General features: G+C 38.6%; 1 protein-coding gene across 3 annotated transcripts in view; it reads left to right on the forward strand.

The window, feature by feature from the left end:
• THSD4 (thrombospondin type 1 domain containing 4) overlaps positions 1–18,901 on the forward strand; it is a 233,285-nt gene that overhangs the window by 136,109 nt on the left and 78,275 nt on the right. The window contains exon 1 of one of the 3 annotated variants that reach the window (XM_039723243.1): positions 5,510–5,715. The exons of the other annotated variants lie outside the window; for them this stretch is intronic. Coding sequence (XP_039579177.1) covers positions 5,644–5,715 — 72 coding nt within the window. The 5' untranslated portion in view covers positions 5,510–5,643. Of the gene's footprint in view, positions 1–5,509; positions 5,716–18,901 lie in introns of those variants that run through there. 3 annotated transcript variants of the gene reach the window in all.

An 18,901-nucleotide genomic window follows, 5' to 3' on the forward strand; every position in this document is an offset into this window, starting at 1 on the left:
GTAGGAAATCTTCCAAAGAAAATCTTCCTTTCACAATGAAGGAATTTTCTGTGGGTTTTATTCACTTGGTTCTTGTTGGAATTCTGATTGTTTTCCAGCCATGTGATGGTGTTGGCTGCACAGATGTGCTTTTACAACCAGATTTCTTAAGCAGTCTGGTTTTATGTCTCTCGATGGGCCTTTAAGATTAGAACTGGTATTATTGCTAGCTTTAACCCACGTAGACAGTCTGAGTATGGGGATAAAGTAATCAGCACCATTTGTCTTTCAAAATGCACATAGAGAATGTTTCCTTACTTCCTTTGTTCTAGGTGACCTTTTAAGAAGTAATTTTTTTCTTCGTGTTCCTATTAGAATTATTTCTAGATTTATTTACACCTTGTTACCAGCAAACAGTATTTCTGGATTTTGTGCCATTGTGTAGGGATTTTATACTTTAAAATTAAAACTGAACTCCTTAATATATATATATATATATATATATACTGATTTTAATATACCAAGGGTTAAGAATTATATATAACTGCTGACAAATAAAATGGCATGCTAAGTGACTTAAGAAAAGTTTTCAGACTACCAAACAATTTTATGCCGTCATTTTGGGCTTAACTCTCCTCCTTATATAGTAGAGAAGTGAATTTCCCTGAATTTAGACAAGTTGTTTGTCCCATGAGAACATTTGACAGTACTGAACTTGTTTCAGTTGGTGGATTCAGGAAGGGAAATTTCAAATTAAATTATACTGGATGTGCTCTGGTTACTCAGAGACTCATCAGCTGTTTATTCAAGTATTTATCAGTTTTGTGAGTTGCTAATCCAGCAGTAAATGAAATATTTGAGACATGAGGATGCATAATTATTTGAGATGCTCCTTATCTAGTTTGAGCTGCATATGAATTTTCAGAATTCATACACATGCCATTTAGCTCAAGATTTAACAGAATCTGTAGCTATATGGTTCCAGTTTCCTGTGTAGCAGAAATCAGCCATGCACAATTGGTCATTTTCAGAAATGGTATGCGTACTTGAAAGACACCTAGAGAAATAGAATGAAGTCTGCTCTAGCTGTGTGCTTCCCAAGCTTTTCAGCATGTGGGACCACTGTCCAGATAGCTGGAAGACTCCACATGTACTGAAGGTTCACTTGGTTCTAATGGGCAGCATGTGTTTAATAGGATTACTTTGAAAGCAGGCACATTTATAAGATAAACTATCAAAAAAATCTACTGTATAATAGTCAGATTCCCCAGAATTTGTTTTTATCTAGGCAATAAAGATGCACAGTTTCTATTTATTGAGAAAGAGTTTGTTCATTTTTATACATTATAGATCTGCAGAGAAAGAGAAGCCTTGTTCTAGCACTGCAGCTATGCTTCTAATTTGTACCTAATTTGCACCAGCAGCGTAACTGATCTGCTGGTGCTGTGTTTTTGACCTGGCATGGACCCCCAGTGATGAAAAATGAGCCTTTAGTCTACTGAAGGGGTAGATTTTGACCAAGGCTGGTGTTAAGTCTTTTAATTTGCAGTGCATTAGAGGCAGGCAGTGTGCTGAGATCTGATCCACCAACAGTCCTGTTGGTAGAGATGGTGAACTGGGAAGATGGAATCAGACAGAATATGGAGAGATTTTTGGGAAGGAATCACTGCATGTTTGACTCAGGAGTTTAGCACCTTGATGGGAAAAGTAGAGATGTGTTTGCTGCTCAAAGTGTAGGCTACAGTTCTATGAGATTAGTTCTCTCTGCTTACTTCAGGTTACTTGGGATGTGTAATGAAATTACTTTGGAGACCTTCCTCCTCTTTCTTCTGTTTTTGGATTCTGGATGAGTGTTTGGATTCTGGATGAGTGTGCATCTAGTGCATTTTGACCAGCATTGTAGTTAAATCCCAAGTTTACAGTCAAATGTACACATTTCTTTTGGAAATCCATTGCTTTAAGAATTTGAGAGTTAAACTACAAACATTAAGGCTGTAGAAAGTAGAGAGGAAGTCTTTAAAAGTTTCTTCTGACTCACGTTTTGTCTATTATTACTTTTTATATTAGGAATTTGGTCAACTTTCTAAGCTGCTATACCTTTAGCAGAAAGCAGTAGCTGTGATACTTTTGAGAAGTTTAACAAACTTGTTCTCTTTGAAATTCAGGTGCAGTTGCCTCAGGAGGAAGGTAGTAAGCAAACTTCATAAACTAATTGATATTTACAAACTCTTTGAGACTGACAGCTGATTTTTTCACAGATGCATGTCAGTACTTTCTTAATAAGGACTGTACTATCACAAGGTCCTTTTTTTGTTTTGTGTATTTTTATTTGTAAGAGTAAGAGATAGGAACTTTCTCCCAAAACATTGTGATGGCTTTTTCTGGTTTAGGTTTTTGTTTTTCTTTTTTAAAACTACAATTTTGGACTTTCTATCTCAATTATATACCTAAAATAGTTATGCTATTATTTTTGCTATGTTTCTAAGTAAAAGCAAAGGCATATTTATGTTGAAATTACTGACATCTTATTTCTTCCATTTAACTGTTGCAAAGTATTTTGGTTTCTCTATCTGCTACTGCACAATTTCATATCTGAAATAGCTCATCAGTCATAAATTGATTATTTCTGTTGCCCCAGTACTTTTGTAAACTGCAGTGTAGTTATTGTTGAGGTTTGCAGAGAAGTTCTGACCATGGCTGCAGCAGTGCAAGTTGGGCACAGTGTTAAGTTTCAAGTTGCTCTGTGCTGCAAAGAAAGGCTGTGCTTGTGCTTATGAACCAGCACAATTCCATCCAGTTCACTGGGATAAAGCTTGAAGGCACAGGAGCAGGTATGAACAGATCTCTTGTCTTAACATGGAGAAGAGAGCACCAGCTTCTGAAATTCAGGGAATTCTGCCTGTATTTTTCACAGAGGAAAAATTAAATGCATATGGAAAGAATTAGTTATATGACTTATTAAATGGGAATGTAGTACAGCTTTCTGTGCTCAGAAACTCATCCTAATAATATTCAGTTGGACTTCAGTAAGATTGTTCATTATTTGCAGAAAATATACTGCTCTGTGGAATGATCATCAGAGAGGAGACTAAAATCACAGGTACTCTTCATTTCCTTAAATTTGCTTTTCTGCCTGCCATTAAAGAAGATTGACAACTGTGTCTGTGCTATATATTTATTCAGAAAAACTAGTTCATTTTGTGAAGAACAGCAAAACAAGACAGTTTAATTTTATGGAAGCAGTAGTCAGTTTGCATGAAAAAGCTTTCCTCACTGGAGCTTCAGTTACACACTGCAGTCTGAAATGGTGTGTTCTTTTAAAACTTTTTCAAGCACTAAATCTATTTTCAGAGTATCATACTTGCAGCTCTTCTGTTGGAAGCGTTTTGAACTCCAGTTTAGTTGGCAGTTTGCTCACTATCCTTTTTCCTTTTGTGGTACATCTAGATATTTAAAAAAAATATGGAAGGAGAGATTGGCTTCCTGACAGGGTTTTGATGGAAAATTTCCTTAAGTTTATTTGGCTTTACATTTTCAGTCTGAAGATTTTGCCATAGGCAGCCAGTGTACGAAGTACCTGTAATGGCAGCTCTGCATTTAGCTGTCAGCACCACGGTATAATCTGCAAACCTTCAGCTTGCCTTAAAAGGGGAGAAAATACTTCTTTACGGTACGTCTTGAAGGGAGATGTTGTGTTTGTGAGAACATGGTAATGGAAAGTTCTCAATGATTTTTGTCAGAAAGTACCATTAAGGTTACAGTGTCAAGTTTTCAGAAGCTGCAGATTTGGGCTGTCAGTCACCATTCTACAGAGCCCCCAGCCTGTGATCATTCAGGAGAACCACTCTCAAGGTCCATACTGAAAATCTCATTCTGCCTCCTTAAACGTTCCGAAGCTTGTACTGCTCCTTCAAGGGGAGTCACCTGAAGGTTCTTGTGCCTTGAGACCCCAGTCCTGGCCAGCCTGCACTGCAGGGCCTCCTCCCTGGCATGCCCTCACTGAGCATGGTGCTCGCAGGTACTGCAGTGGTGCTGCCAGCACCACAGCGCTGCAAGGCTGTGTATCAAAAGGGGAAGAGCTGAAAGGTGGTCTGCTGATTTGGGAGGCAGAAATGGGCAGGCTTTTCTGGAGCTGCTGAGAAAACAGCATTGCGAGACAGGTTAGGCAGGAGAAGGTGGGATCTTTATGGGCAATAGTGGGAGTCTGTAAAAGGAAAGAACTGAGAGGGAGGATGTACAGTGAAAATTATATCTAATTAGTAGAGGTCAGATTTTGCCTTGCCGAAGAGCCAGCTATCCAAATGCAAATAGAACAGAATCTGGACTTTCAGCAGCAGTGTGAATGCTAATTACCTATACTGCTTCGGGAGTTTGACTGTATTTAATTGCAGTTTTGAGGAAGACTATTTTATCTTTCACCTCTCATAGGAGAGGAAAAGATAGGTTGGTAAAGCTAGTTTAAAAATAGCCTGAGGAGTCTGACATACTCAGCTGTGTATACAAAGCTCACCAAATTACAAAAAGAAATATAATACTTAGTAATGGTGTTCTTCTCAATTTCACCAACATTTTTATTTCCTGCCTCCTAAAATGTTGAGATATTTTCAAGTACCTGTATTGTGAGTTCATGTGGTTTACTGTCTGACATATGAGACCAGGTTATTCTTGGGTCGTATTTTTGAGATATCCCCTGGAACCATATGGATAAGAACTATGTATTTACATGAAAGATGAGACCGTAGTGTGGTTTTTTGACTTCAGGAGTTGGAACTTTAAGAAAGGCTTGCACTTTTGCTTGCTTAGTCAAAGCAGGTTATTTGATGGGTTGGATCATTATAAATCAATTTATTTTTTTTCTTCAGCTATAATACACAACTGAAAGAGAGACAACATCCATATCCTACTAGGATTGCTCTAGGAACAACATCCATACCCTACCAGGATTGTTGCAAAGGAAGGAGGTCCATTTCAGGAAGCAGTTGTGACACTCTAGAGAGTGAATGGGCACCTGGGTTCCCCTGGGCTGCTGCCCTGGGGCCAGGGATGAGAGGCAGCAGGATCAGGCTGTTCGGGTAGCCGGACTGTGCTGGTGTAGGGCTGGCTGTAAAACCATAGGTTGCTTCCTGGCTATGTTTTAAGTCGTGATCTATGTTTTATAAACTTGTTCATAAAAGGAGGTGCTGTACCTTTAAGTAGCACATGCCGTCTAACCATCAACAGGCATCTCTTGCAGCAGCTTTAGCCTGTTTCTCCAATCATGCCTGCCTAAGTCAATAACGCTTTGCCAAAGCTCCTCGTGCATTAAAGGTTACCGTTTAGCTTGTTCCATGAATCACAGCAGATGCATAACTTGGCAGTGACCATTTCTGTCCCTCCCCTTCGCTCCGTACTGACTGCAGCCCCCCAGCTCAGTGCTGGCCGAGCCCCCTCCCCCAGCAGGGAGAAGTCATTACATGAAGAGATCAACTTACCAGTTGTCTTCAGAGCAGTGGCTGAGAGCAAAGCTCCTGGTCGGACCGTGAGTGCGAGAGAAAGGGGGAGAGGGAGACAGACTCGTACCTACGAGAGCTCAGGGCTGTGATCCTGAGACACAAGTGCATCTGCTAGCTGTTAGTACTTGGCAGAGGGTTTGCTCCTCCAGGGTAGCTCTAACTTTGGGTAATAATGTTTGTCAGCTACCTGATACTAACGTTGCTCTGCTTTCAAACAGCAATGGTAGCAAGACCTGGGGGTGAGGTAAGCAAAGTACAATGTCAAAAATCGTCGTGTCACAGTTGCATTTTTTTCGTATCTGTTAAGATGGACTGTGAATGATTTTTATGCTGTCAGAGGTTTTAGATTGTGGTGTTTGTGTTGTGTAAAAAGCTTTTGCTTTGGTTTAGTTTTGGGGGTTTGTTTTGTTTGGGGGATTTTTGTTTGCTTTTTTGCTTTGGGTCTGTTTGGTTTGGTTTCTTTTTTTCTTTGTAAAAGCCAAAAGGTACTATATGAGAATAGTTTGAAACTTAACTTCTCTGGATTTGATATACAATACGCTTTCTATGAGAGATGACTAATTTGTGAATTTTTCTTTACTAACATACAGAGAAATATGATACTCTGCAGCAGTAGATGGTATTGTTTTGTTCATATTTTCTGCAAAAATGTGTGCTAGTGAAAAAGTTTTTGCACAGGATACATTTTGGGGGTGTGAGCATGTAAAGACTCCAGGCTTCATTACTTTAATAACATTCTTTTTGTGCAAATACATGTAATGTTTAGTCTGGGGCAGGGCAGAAAGAATTTGATTATTAAAAAACTCTATATCGTATAATCAAAGAGGGACTTTATGTGTTCCTAATATTCCTAATTCCTAAATCTTCAACAGTGGAATAGAACAGCTCTTTATGTGCTTTAAAAAGTTGCTGCTTGATTTATGAAGAGCCATTTTCCAGATTTTTGTCCTCATCAGAGCAGTTTGTCATCAAGTACTTATTTCATACCAAAGCAGAAATTTTCTGCTACTCTTTTGCCATTTAGGAAATAACTTAGCAGGCATGGTACTATTTGATATAAAATATTCCATCTAATGAAATTACGTGCAAAAAACACATTTGATGCTCACTAACCCTTGCTCTACCTGAAATGGGATGTGTAGCTGTGCATTGTAAACAAATCATGGATAATTTTGTTCTGTAAATATGCCTTCCTTAAGTAAATCTTCTGAAAACAATGATTCTGCTTTAAAGCTTTATTTGTGCTGTCATAACTTAATAGTAGCCTAATGAATTCCAGATCAATTACTTTCCCTGGTAAAGGTGTAAGTGACCTGGAAAAAACACCTTGTCCAACACTGTGTAGGACACTGTGTAGTTCACATGTCTAGAAATAAACTTTATTTTGCTTTCAGGGTGTTTGAATAAGAGAATCTGTAACAGCTTTGTTTCAAGAAAATGTCTCTTAGTGAAATCTTGTGCTGCCTTTGATCTAGTTAAAGTAGGGAAAGGTTTTCAGCAGTGTCTCAACAAATTTAAATGGTTTGATGATCACAGCAACTGGAAGCTGATCATTGCCCTCTAGTTGTCACAGAAGTTTTTAACTTCCTGGTTGATTGTTATGGAGCACAGAAAATGATAGATGGACTCACCTTGTTCAGACTGAGGGACCTTAAAATCTGTGGTGGCTCATATGGAAAATATTTCTGTCACCACTGCATGCACATGTGGTCTTCAGAGATCCATATAAAGAGCAAATCTAGAGCAGCAGCAGTGCTGCCTGCCAATTATCCTCGTTAGCAAGTAAAATAAAAGCAATGCTGTGTTCTTACCTGGAAATTAATTTCTGCTGTAAAAGTGCAATGTGGAATGTTTTAGCACTGTGATCCATATGCCAAGTACGTTAAACTGGACTGTTTTTTTCTTAGTTTTTCATCTAATACAGCAGACAATATAAAAGTTGGCCTGTTGCTTTAAAATGAATTTTAGGTTGTAGATTTTAGCATAGGTAGTGAGAAATTTTCTCCTTTATTATGTTAATATGCCTAATTTTTGGAAATTTTATAATAAAAATATACAGTTGTCTACTGTTATTAATGTAATATTTCTTTGTCCTGCATTGTGAGAGACCACCTGATAATCTTGTGCATTTTCCTGCTCCAGCTGCAGAACCTTGGCTACATAAATATTATTTCTCTAGGAAATTACTCAGTAAAGATTTTTCACTGTGGTTGAGTGAATTGAAGACAGAGAAAATAAGTGAGAAGCCATTTTTTAAAGGAACCTGAATTGTTGTTTTGTGCTCCTTTGAACTGTTTTGTGTACTTCTCTGAATATTTTAATTGATTTATAGGTACGTATTTTTAAAAGCTCTGCTCATAAAAGTGTCAGTTTTTGACAGATTATTAAGTCAATGGGAAGTTGCTTTTCTTGCCAGCTTGTTTTGTCTGTATTTTAATGCTGCAGAACTTTACTGTTCAAGAAACAGAAAATAGCAAACATTCAAGTATGTTGTTTCCCATGTAATTCTTAAGGAACCCCTAACACTTGTTCTAATGTGTGTATGATTATGTTCTGCTTTTCATTTGTTGTTGATTTAAGGCATGACTTGGCATGAAGTCAGTGAAACTACATTGCATCACTTTTCCATCCAGGAAGGAAATAAGGTTGTATAGATTTGCAACTTGCACCACATTTGTATGGCCAAGCCCAGAGCTTGTGTGTGTGTGTTTCTCAGCAGATGAACATGCTGAACTCATGACAAAACAATGCTTAATCAAGCTTTCTTCCTTCTCACTTCTTTCATCTGGTGGTTTAGAATCAGCTGTAGCAGGGAAATTGTTGGTTTGAGTAGATACATTGGGCTTGAGAAATCTTGGAGCAAGCAGGGAGTTTTCCTGAGGAATAGCCCATCCCTGTATTTTCAGGTATTCCTAAGTCTGTCATTATTCTTCACTCAAAAGCAGGTAGCCTTTTAAATTGTATTTTCAGAGTACTTGTCAAATATTTGCATTTGGGAATTTCACATGCCTTGGGATTTTAGTTGTTTCAACTGAATTTTCCCATTTTAGTAGCTTCTTTAATCCCATACAAATTGACCATAAGTCGGTACTGTCAGCCCTGTCTGCCTCAGTGCAGGTGTCAGTGAAGGTGTGCAAAGTCACCAGCCTGGCCTTTTCAGCAATAAAGCAAAACCAAATTGCACCATTCTGAGTTTGGTTTGAATTGTTTTCTATTACTTAAACAAAAAACAAAAAAAAAAAAAAAAGAAAAGAAAGACAACAACAACCAAAAAAACCAAAAAAATCAGTCTAGCTGGAAAAATGTGTGGACAATGGGAAGGAAGCCTCACATATAACTTCTGTGTTGATTTGATCTGTATTTTAATGTGATAAGTAATCATAATCTAAGTAACCATTGATATACATAATATATGACTTAACACAGAATTTTCAGCATGTTTAAGTGAACAGGAACAAGTTTTAAGATACCTAATTCTTTTCAGTCCTTGAGCAGTAGTAGTTCAGATAACAGCATGTTTTGCCACATTAATCAAGCTGTTTATAGAAGCAAAAGTTTTGTTTAAATTTGTAGATGCTGTTCAGCTTCAGAGTATTGAATACTAGATGCTGTTCAGCTTTCTTCATAAAGTAGTTCAACATGAAGTGTAGAAGATACTAAACAGTGTCCTCAAGGGTTGTTTTAATATATTTTTATTATAAATAAATTTCACAGATGTGAAATGCTTCCCTTTGGAATTCGGGCATAGAGAGGGTGAAAAAGTCACACTCCACCCTCTAAAATGAGTAAAGGGAGCCTGAGCAGCTCTGAGTGAGATTCTTGGTGTGCTGCAGACACTGCTGGTTCTCATCTGTGGCTTGTGGGCCAACACATGGAGCAGTTGCACACAGTGTCCCACGTTGCAAGACCAGGAATAAACCGACAGGAGTGCAGAGGGAGCTTATTCCATGAGCTCCTGTTCATTTCCACCTCCACGCTGCTCAGCCTCCCTGCAGTGTGTGTAGCTTGTCCACAGGAACCAGAGAGGCAAAGCAAACTTAGCAGCATTTTAAAAGATCATTCACTGATCAGGGTCAGGTGTCACAATCCTCACTGCACAAATGCAACCCACGGTAAGAAATAGCTCAGTGTTCATCCCAGTGAACAACTCAGTGTTCAACTCAGTGTTGTTACTTACTTTTGTGTGGTACGATATGAATGGAGCTCTCCCTTGTTGATCTTGCTCAAGCAAAAAGCAAGAATACAAAAAAGCCCCAAACAAACCTAAACACAAAAGACTGCAAACACCTTGAGGTCACAGTCCTTTTGACGCTCTTGACCGACTGTTCTCTTGTCAGAGAGGAGCTCTCTTTGCTGAGGCTTACTGGAGTAAAGTTTCTGACCTTACTGAGCTGAATCTTCCAGTGTTCTGTGGTCAGAGCTGCTGCACTTGTGAAGACGCAGGGAGCTCCCCAGCAGGTCACACCTGCAGCAGCTCATGTGATTTTGACCAGTTCTGTGAAAGGGCAGCATGGAGAATGAACATGGCAGTGCTTGTGCTGCATGACTGTTGGTGGTCTTCATTTATTGCATTCGGCTGTAGCTTACCATCCATACTGGCCTGGCCATAATGACTGTTGTATCTGTGGATTTTGTCATCTTCAATTTTTTTATCCTTATGAGAGTCCTGTGAGGTTGTGCTGTTAAAGAGCTGTTACTTATGAAGTTCTGGACCACACAGGTAAAATAAAATTCAGAGGCTCGAAACATTATCAGTAAGAGAAACTTTTAAATATGCTTGAAAAACCAGCCTTTCTAGCACTTGAATGGTTTTATATCTGAGCACTGTCTCAAAGAAGCTCTGTATGGCCAAGAGATGAAGTAGTTCAGTTGTGTCTGCCCAGTCACCACGATCGAGTTGAGCTGATGCCACACCTACAGTCATGGTGCAGCCCAATAAAACAGGCATTTCCATCTCTGACTTCCACAGGGCCAGCGTATAAGAAAACATCATTTCTCCCACTGACATACAGGCAAAAATAATTCCTCATCTCTGTACCTGAGTGTTTCCATCTGCAAGCCAAGGTTAATAGGCTTTCCATTGATTCTCCTGAGAAATTGATACATCACCTTGACTGTTAACTTTCCCATAAAACATCACCCTTAACCCTTCTGTTTATGAAGCATGAGAATGTTTGAGAATATTTGTGGACTGGTAACTAAGGAGGGATTGAACGATTTATTTATTTAGCATACATAAAAGAAAGTTATTTGGATTTACTCTAAAATTACCTGCTTAGAAAAAAGAGATGGTAATTTACATATGGCAGTAACTACTGACATCACCAGTAAAACATCTGAAAGTGAGACATACGATAGTTGAAAAATAATCCTGTCAAGTAAATATCCACAGCCTTGGCCAAATTATAAGAATATGCTCTGTGTACTGGTGTAAGTACCACAGTGCACATTTATTTGACCTCTGATATTCTTGCCTCACTCTCCCCAGCTTTGTTGTCTGTATTACCAGTACAACCTGGTTTGCTTCAAAAACTCTGGTATAAACTTGGTGTAGTAGAATGTTCTGTTTAGAGTTAACTACATTCTAGCAAAGTGACTCCAACTGTGTTTTTGTTATGGTGTATCCCTGCCTATTCTGGTGGGAAAGGCAGGACTGCAGTCCCAGCAGAGCTGTGTGCACTGACCAAAGTCTGTAGGGGTACTTCCCCAGTAGTTCTCTAGATCCAGAGTCGTTTGGTTTTGGGCTCTGGATCAGGCTGTGCTGAGCTTCTTGTTCCTTGCCATAAACATCTAAAAGATGGATTGAGGGCTACAGTAATTCCCACAGTAATTACAGTATCATGCTCAGTCCTAGCATAGTGAAGCTAAATTCATTAAGTCATTACCAAAGAAAGGGTTACGTGTGATGGATGAGCTAATTTGTTTCTGAGACATGGTTCATAGACCATTTTCTTAAAAGCAGTTCCAGAAACTTGTTGGATTACTTATTAGATAGACATATGTTTAAATGAATTTACCATGAATTTTGCACCTGGAAATACTATTTTCTCTAGAAACTAATAGTTTACAGAATACTTTCCTAATAATATTTCATTATCAGTATCCATTTTTTTTATTTGCTTGATTTTTTTTCCACCTTTGCTTTTTGAAGTAATAATTCACTTAAAATTGAATTCTAATGAATGTATTTTTATCACTGTAATGTAAATGCCTTTTCTTCTGGCACAGTGAATTTAGCTCCTTTTTTGAGGATTTTAATATTTGTTCCAAACATGCTGAGCATATAAATGGAGCAATGAATTTAGAAGGCAGGTAGCTAATATTAGAATGTATTGAAAGGTAGTTACAAACAACAGAAAAGGAGGAAATGAAAATATAGTAAGTAAAATAAGTCACACTAATTGTTTTTTAAATCATAACAGTCATTGTATAAATAGGTTTTTCTTCTAAAGACTCCCTTGGTTTTCCTATCTCTTTATGGCAATTTTATAAGGCTCTGAATTTTTAAGTGCTCTGATGTATAATAGGGCACAGGAATGTGTTCCAAGACTCATAAAATCTTTAATTAAAAGAATGGAAATTCTTGTAAACTCCTGGTGGTTGCCTTTAAGTGATACCACTTCTTAAAACACTTCCCGCTCCCCCCAGCCTGTGAGATTATCTTGCATTTTGTTACAGCACCGTTAGGTTCTGCCTGTGGATGATGTTCCCATTTTAGGGAGACAAGCTGATTATTAGAATTCCCTGGCCTTTCTGAAGGGAGACCTGGCACACAAAAGAGACTGCTGAGTAACTAAACAAATGTTTTGCTGTTAAAAGTCCAAATGGAATTTCTCTACCAGCTTTCCTGGAGGAGCACTGCTGGAGGTGGGTTACTGCACTGCTCACTGAGCTGCTGCTCAGAGCCTCTGAGCACAGAGTTAGGGGCAGTTGTGCAGCCATCAGCAACAAAAAGCAAATCCTCAATGCATGGTGGAAAGACCATGGGCAGAAGGGGACTGGTACGTGACACATATCCCTGTCCTTACTTGATCTGTAGCTTTCTCCATTTTTCCTTCAGTATCACTTGCTGCTCATGGCAGCCAAAACAACAGCAGCAGGGATCAATCATCCTTCACTGGTGTGTAAGGACCCAAGGGCACCAACACAGCAATTAGATCACTGACAGCAGCTACATTGCTTCTCTTTAAAGAGCCCTGCTAAATGAGACACATGAAAGTGAAGCATGAGAGAGTATTCAATTAAAGGTTTGCCTGTGTATGTCATTGCCTGAAGCTGTCGATCTGTTTCTTCATGGGTTACAGGTATTATTTTCCCAGCATGTGGGTTGTGAGGAGGGTTTTATCAAGAGACAGAGGTTTTTTGACAAATTTCCACGCCTACCTATTTGGCAGTCACAGGAGAATGAGGTGAATTAGGAGTCAGTAAATTAATCCTCCAACCATAACTGCTTTTTGACTGAAGCATAATGTTTACTTCCATATTTCATGAGATTTCTTCCCTAAATGTCATGATGATGGGAATAAATCCTCAAACACTTTTGACTTCAAGACTAATCCTTTTGTTATTCAAATTCTTAATCAAATGAAAAGGTTTTTTAAAACTGGTTTTTGAAAAGGTGCTGACTAATATCACAGGTAGATGATAATGTAGTAGGAAGCTTGGTATTTAGTATAAAATTGCCTCTTTGCACCTTGGGAATTGAAATTTCAGAAGCAATGGTAAAAGCATGTGGAAATGCTGCATTTTGATCCCAAACAGTTAATAGATTTACCATAAGAAATCACCCCCTCTGAGGAAAGATCTTTCTATTAATGTAGTTATTTCACTAAACATTTCAAATGAGCATTAAGTAACTGTTGCAGAGACAACAAAGCCACGTTTGGTAACATTTGGTGTGTGGAGGATGTATAAACATCTGTAGATGAACACAATGTCTGAAACACGTGCTGGACTCTTGCTTGTAAGTACTTGAAAACTGAGATTTATTTAGTGCTTGAATGAGCAGGTGATAGTGAAGCATTCTAGCCAGGGGCACCAAGTGTTTTGATGTTAACTATGAGCCAATATCCTCTAGAAAAGCAAAAGGACACAGACTAACTATACAAATAACTTTTCCTATTTCCTCATTAAATGAAAAATTCTTGCTGAAATGGCAGAATTATCTTGTTGGAGCCAATGCATTAATCTGAAGACAATTTTGTTTAAACATTTCCTTATATATTTTGATAGTGAGAACCTCAGGCACAGATTCTCTTGGTGCTGTGGAGGAACTGAAGAGAGGAGATGATGGGTCCATGGTGCCCAGGTGACACAGAGGTGATGTGTCCATGGTGCCCAGGTGACACAGAGGTGATGTGTCCATGGTGCCCAGGTGACACAGAGGTGATGGGTCCATGCTGCCCAGGTGACACAGAGGTGATGGGTCCATGCTGCCCAGGTGACAGAGGTGATGTGTCCATGGTGCCCAGGTGACACAGAGGTGATGGGTCCATGCTGCCCAGGTGACACAGAGGTGATGGGTCCATGCTGCCCAGGTGACACAGAGGTGATGGGTCCATGCTGCCCATGCCATTGAGGATTGCTCACATGTACTCTGCTCGTGACATGAGGTGGTTACAGTGTCATTTGCTTTGTGACTGCATTTCATCCTTTTGAAAATTTTGAGTATTCAGGTGATTCTTCAGTACTTCAAGGTGAACTCTTCAGTGTTATCCTGAGGATCCCTGGCAGAGCACATACCAAATGCTTGTAATGGGTTAGGTTTGTTGCTTGGCTATTGGTGATGAACAGTGCATTAGCAAAGAAACCAATAATTAGGAAGGATCAACACAAGAAATAGAAATATTTCTTCAGCTGCTTTATTATGGTTCAGGGAATGAACAAAGCTAAAGCAAAGCAAAATGACAGCAGCATTGTGGTAGTGAAATTAAGAAAACTCCTAATGCATCCAGCTGTCACCGTGTGGCGATTGGGGATTATCTCTACTTAGACCATGGCAGCAGAGGCTGGCTTGTGTCCTGTCCCTTCTTTCTGAATGACCACCACTTCTGATTTTCAGATTAGAGAGGGTTCCTAACCATGTAAAAATGGTTAATAACTAAAACCATGCTTAGGATTCGGTTTAAGGTAAACAGTCATAATGACTTGTTCATAAGAAATTAAAAAGTTTTAGAGGTACTAATCTCCCTCTACATAGCTCTGTGAATACTGAGAGGCTTTGAAGGAACCTCTCAAGTACAGTTCTAGTTTCTTCTTCTAATTCTGACAAATTACCTAGCTGTCACACAGTTTTAAAGGTGTTAATAAATGTTACTTAAGTGTGGGCTTTTCCCGTCCATAATTTTTGCTTTAGTAGTGGATACATTGAATCATTTGGCATCTTTCAGTTTTGTCATTCTCGCTGCAATATATTCTACTTGTGACAAATGAGCCATCTAGTTCTTTTATGAATTTCCCAAAGGCAGTTTTAGGAAAGAAGAATCTCTAAATACCTGTTTATAAAACATTCAGTGCACTGAAAAAGTGGGGAGTTACTTGAAAAAACCTAATACATTTTTCCATGTTGTCAGAAGCCAGTATTGATGCACAGAAGTCCATTAGTCCTTGGAAAGAATGGCAGTTGGTGTAGCTCCAGCTGTATATGCAGCCATTCATTTTAAGAATTGATTGAGAGCAGATGAGATCAAAAGTTAACATCTGCAGCTGTTTCTAGTTGTTAAATAAGCATTAAGGACCTGGTGAAGCTGTATTTTAGTGAAGAATAAACACTACAGAACTTGCAAGCACAAATTTCAATGTTAATAGTAGTATAGCACTGGTCTCACTCAAGTTTCAAGTTTTGGGTTCTTCCTGCTATCGAAGAGAAGGCTGGGAATGCCTGGTGAGCAAGTTAAAATTCACACTTCACATCTTCCTGTGAGGACAAGATATTCTTGGAGAACAAACTAATGGTGCTAGAAAATACTCCTACTTCTCCTTCAAGTCAGAAGGAAATTTCTACTTCATCTTAAGCGATTTGGCAAAATTTTAGAAAGTAAGAAGTGAATGCTGTTAAAACATTGTTTGCTTTAGGAGGATTTGGCCAAGGAAAGTAAGGAAATGACCTGAAAAACAATCAGCCTTGTGGAAACTACTGGAGAGTTCATTAGGGAGACATTGCAGGGAAGCAAGTGGAGAATCAGCACTGGGGATGTCAAGGTGAAGTCTTGGCTCAGATAAAGATTCTGAAAGCCAAATGGCCACCAATTTAAAATTGTCATTATTAGGGTTTTGATCTCAATGACAAGATTTAGGAAAGATATCATTAGCCAGATCCTTCTGCCCTGATTAGACGCAAATTTCCCTATGTGCATTGTACAAATATCTGTACAATGGCTGAGTTGTAAGTACATTGGTTGGGAGGATGTGGAAATAAATGTGGTATCCTGCAACATAAGGAATGAAAAAAACATCTGGTGTGGGACATTTCTAAAAATAGTAAGAGCTTACTAAAGTCCATGCAAGCCTTTTTAAATTTTAGAATAGAGCTAAAATTCAGCAGACATGTTGTCCATTTCATTTGTAAGAGTCCTGCAGCTTCATAAGTTCTGATTTTTATGCATTTATTTATTAAATTACATTTTAATGATAAGATTTTTTAATAACATCTGCCATTTTTTGCTTTGAATCTATGAGACTATTAAGCCTTTGTCTCAGAGATTACTTAGCACTTTTAATACATTATTCACTCACTGAATTATCAAACTTGGAGATATGGAGGAGGGAGTTAATTTTTGTCCAATCTGAACTAATTGTACGATAATTACCTGATAATTACTGGTAATTATCGTACAATTGCCTCTGAGACACCATTGCTGGGCTGCTTCAGAGGATCACAGTGATGCTTACCACTGTACATATAAATGAAATCATTGTGTTTCTTCGTGGTCTCTTTTCTTTCAGCACAACATACCATTTAAAAAATACTTCCTGAATCAGACAAAGAATAGAGTTTTTAGCTTATTTTTATATGACTTGTTATTGACAAAGTGTGTCAGTGACATTGTGTCAATAAAGTATTCATTGTGTCTAAAATGCAATTTCAAATGCATTTTACAGCATCTTCTGGACAGGAAATGTAATGCAGTATTGTGAGACAAGTGAACATGAATTGCAATTTCAAATGCATTTTACAGCATCTTCTGGACAGGAAATGTAATGCAGTATTGCTCCTCAGTTACATAGGAAATGGAATGCAGTATTGCTCCTCAGTTAAGCAGACACCATTTGTGGGGGATTGCAGCCTTGTGTGTCCTTGGTGGCTGCAAAAAGCCCAACTACACCCCCCAGTTTGTGAGGTCTCATCAGCAGTTGTGCAACGTGATCAGATGCATGTCTGCATTGCCAGTTGGGTGGTTGGAGTTTTCTTGGACTTTTACTTCTATCCTTTAGATTGGTTTCTACTATGGCTTTGTTGAACCTCTTCAGATAAAATGGAAACTGAGGAAACCTTATCATTTCTTGTAAGGAATAAAACTAAACTTCATGTCCTTGAATCTCTAAAAAATGTAACTAAATTTTCTTCCTGGTATTTTTACTGTTTTGTCTAGACAGAAAAAAAAAATTAGAAGCTTTAATAGTCATATTAGAATATAAGATTTGAATTGTCCTTGTGGGTAAGGATGTCCAAGTTCGTGTTTCAGGTCACCTTCTCTTATGATCTTTCTTATGACAATTTCAATTTTCCTTCCTGTTATATTTCCTTCTATCCTTGAAGGAACAGAGATAAGTAGTTAAATTTAGGACTACACTTTTTGTTTGGGAAGAAAACTGATAAAGTTGGATAGTCTGAATATTTGACAATTTCCCAGAAAATGTGTAAGATCGTGAAGTTTACAATAGTAACTAAGAGAAAAGGAAACCTTCAGCTATTTTTGGATGTTTTTTTTCTGATTTGGACTGTCATCAGAATTGTTTTGCCAGCTTTAGTTGCCTCTGTGCATGGATTAATTTCTGCGGCTGCTCTGGTTTTGATGACACAGGCTGACCCTTGTAGCACTGTTGTGTATGGCCTTGTACCACAGGGATCCTTTATTGTGTGGTTAATGAAATATCTCCAATAAAGCTTTTCTGACATTGTGACATTGAGAACAGATAGTTTCTGGATGGATGCTCTAACAGAGGCAAGATGGCCTTGTGCTGTCAGGTGTTCCTGATGGAGTTCTAATAGGATCCCTTTCTCCTGCTTTATCCCCTGTTCTCAAAAACTGTGGTGCCTGTCTCAAATGCATAGGGAAGCTAGTTACATTTCCAGGGTGTTTAATATTGGTCAGGTCTTAAAACTTCCCACTGACTAGTTCCTGTTCTGCCAATATATTTCTTGTCTTTGCCTAACTTAAGTAGGAAACTTATGGTTGGGTTTTTATCTATGGTCGGATCACAAAACACTGCTCAGCTGTAGATACCCTTCCTGGTAAACTCTGCCTCATGAGAACAGACCTTTTCTCATCTATTAAATAGGGGTACACAAAACTGTTAGATGGTAGAATGCCTACAAGGCGTGACACTCTGAAAGTTATTTCCATTTCCAAGTCCTCCATGCCATTCACTTCTGTGATGTTCTGTTCACCTTACCAACCTGAGGTTCATCTGGGAATCCTGAAGTAAAATGAGGGAGTCCCAAGCCACAGGGCAGCATCAAAGTGTCCACAAATGGTCTAAAAAATTGCTGGTGTCACTAATCCCTTATTAGATATAATGAGGCCTTAAAATTTCTTTTTGAATTGCCTTCATTAACCTGAATCCTGTGTAACTTGGAGAGGCAGATTTTAAATGTCTTTGTTAACATAGCAGGAGAGGTTATTACAGGTTAATCCCTGAAGCATGACAGTTTTTATGCAGCCATAAATTTATTTGTGTACATTAAAAATACAAATGGTTTAAAGTTCAGCCCTTACAGTCTGTCTGGAGCTTAACTCAATGCACAATCATGGCACATTTCCAGATAGTGGTTGTGCCAGGCTACAAGAGTTGGTTTCCCTGTAGTGGTGAAGCTGAAACCATCTGACTCCACATAGCTGCAGTCAGTTTACTGTTGAATTGGCAGCAGTTGTGGTCAGGCTTCAGTTGTAAGAAAATGCTTTATTGCTTCCAAGTTTCCCTTTCAGCAAAGAACACTTATAAGACCATAAAACTGTCTGTGTCTTTCTAAGATCTATCATGGCAGCCTGGTAGAACAGCATGTATTTTTTATTTGAAGAGTTAGTGTTTTCCAGTTATGTAGAAGGCTTAAGTAGCAATATTTATTTGTCCTCTGACTTGTTTCCTGTTGTTATCCTCTGTCCCTTCTGAAATGCACTGATCTGCATCAACAGCAGGGAGAGTTTAGTTCCTCTACTGGTTTTAAAACAGCAGGAGATGCAATTGATGGGAATATCTGCTGTGGAATA

This window comes from Passer montanus, unplaced genomic scaffold, assembly GCF_014805655.1.
Source record: "Passer montanus isolate IOZ18808 unplaced genomic scaffold, ASM1480565v1 scaffold5, whole genome shotgun sequence".
Classification (NCBI taxonomy): Eukaryota; Metazoa; Chordata; class Aves; order Passeriformes; family Passeridae; genus Passer; species Passer montanus.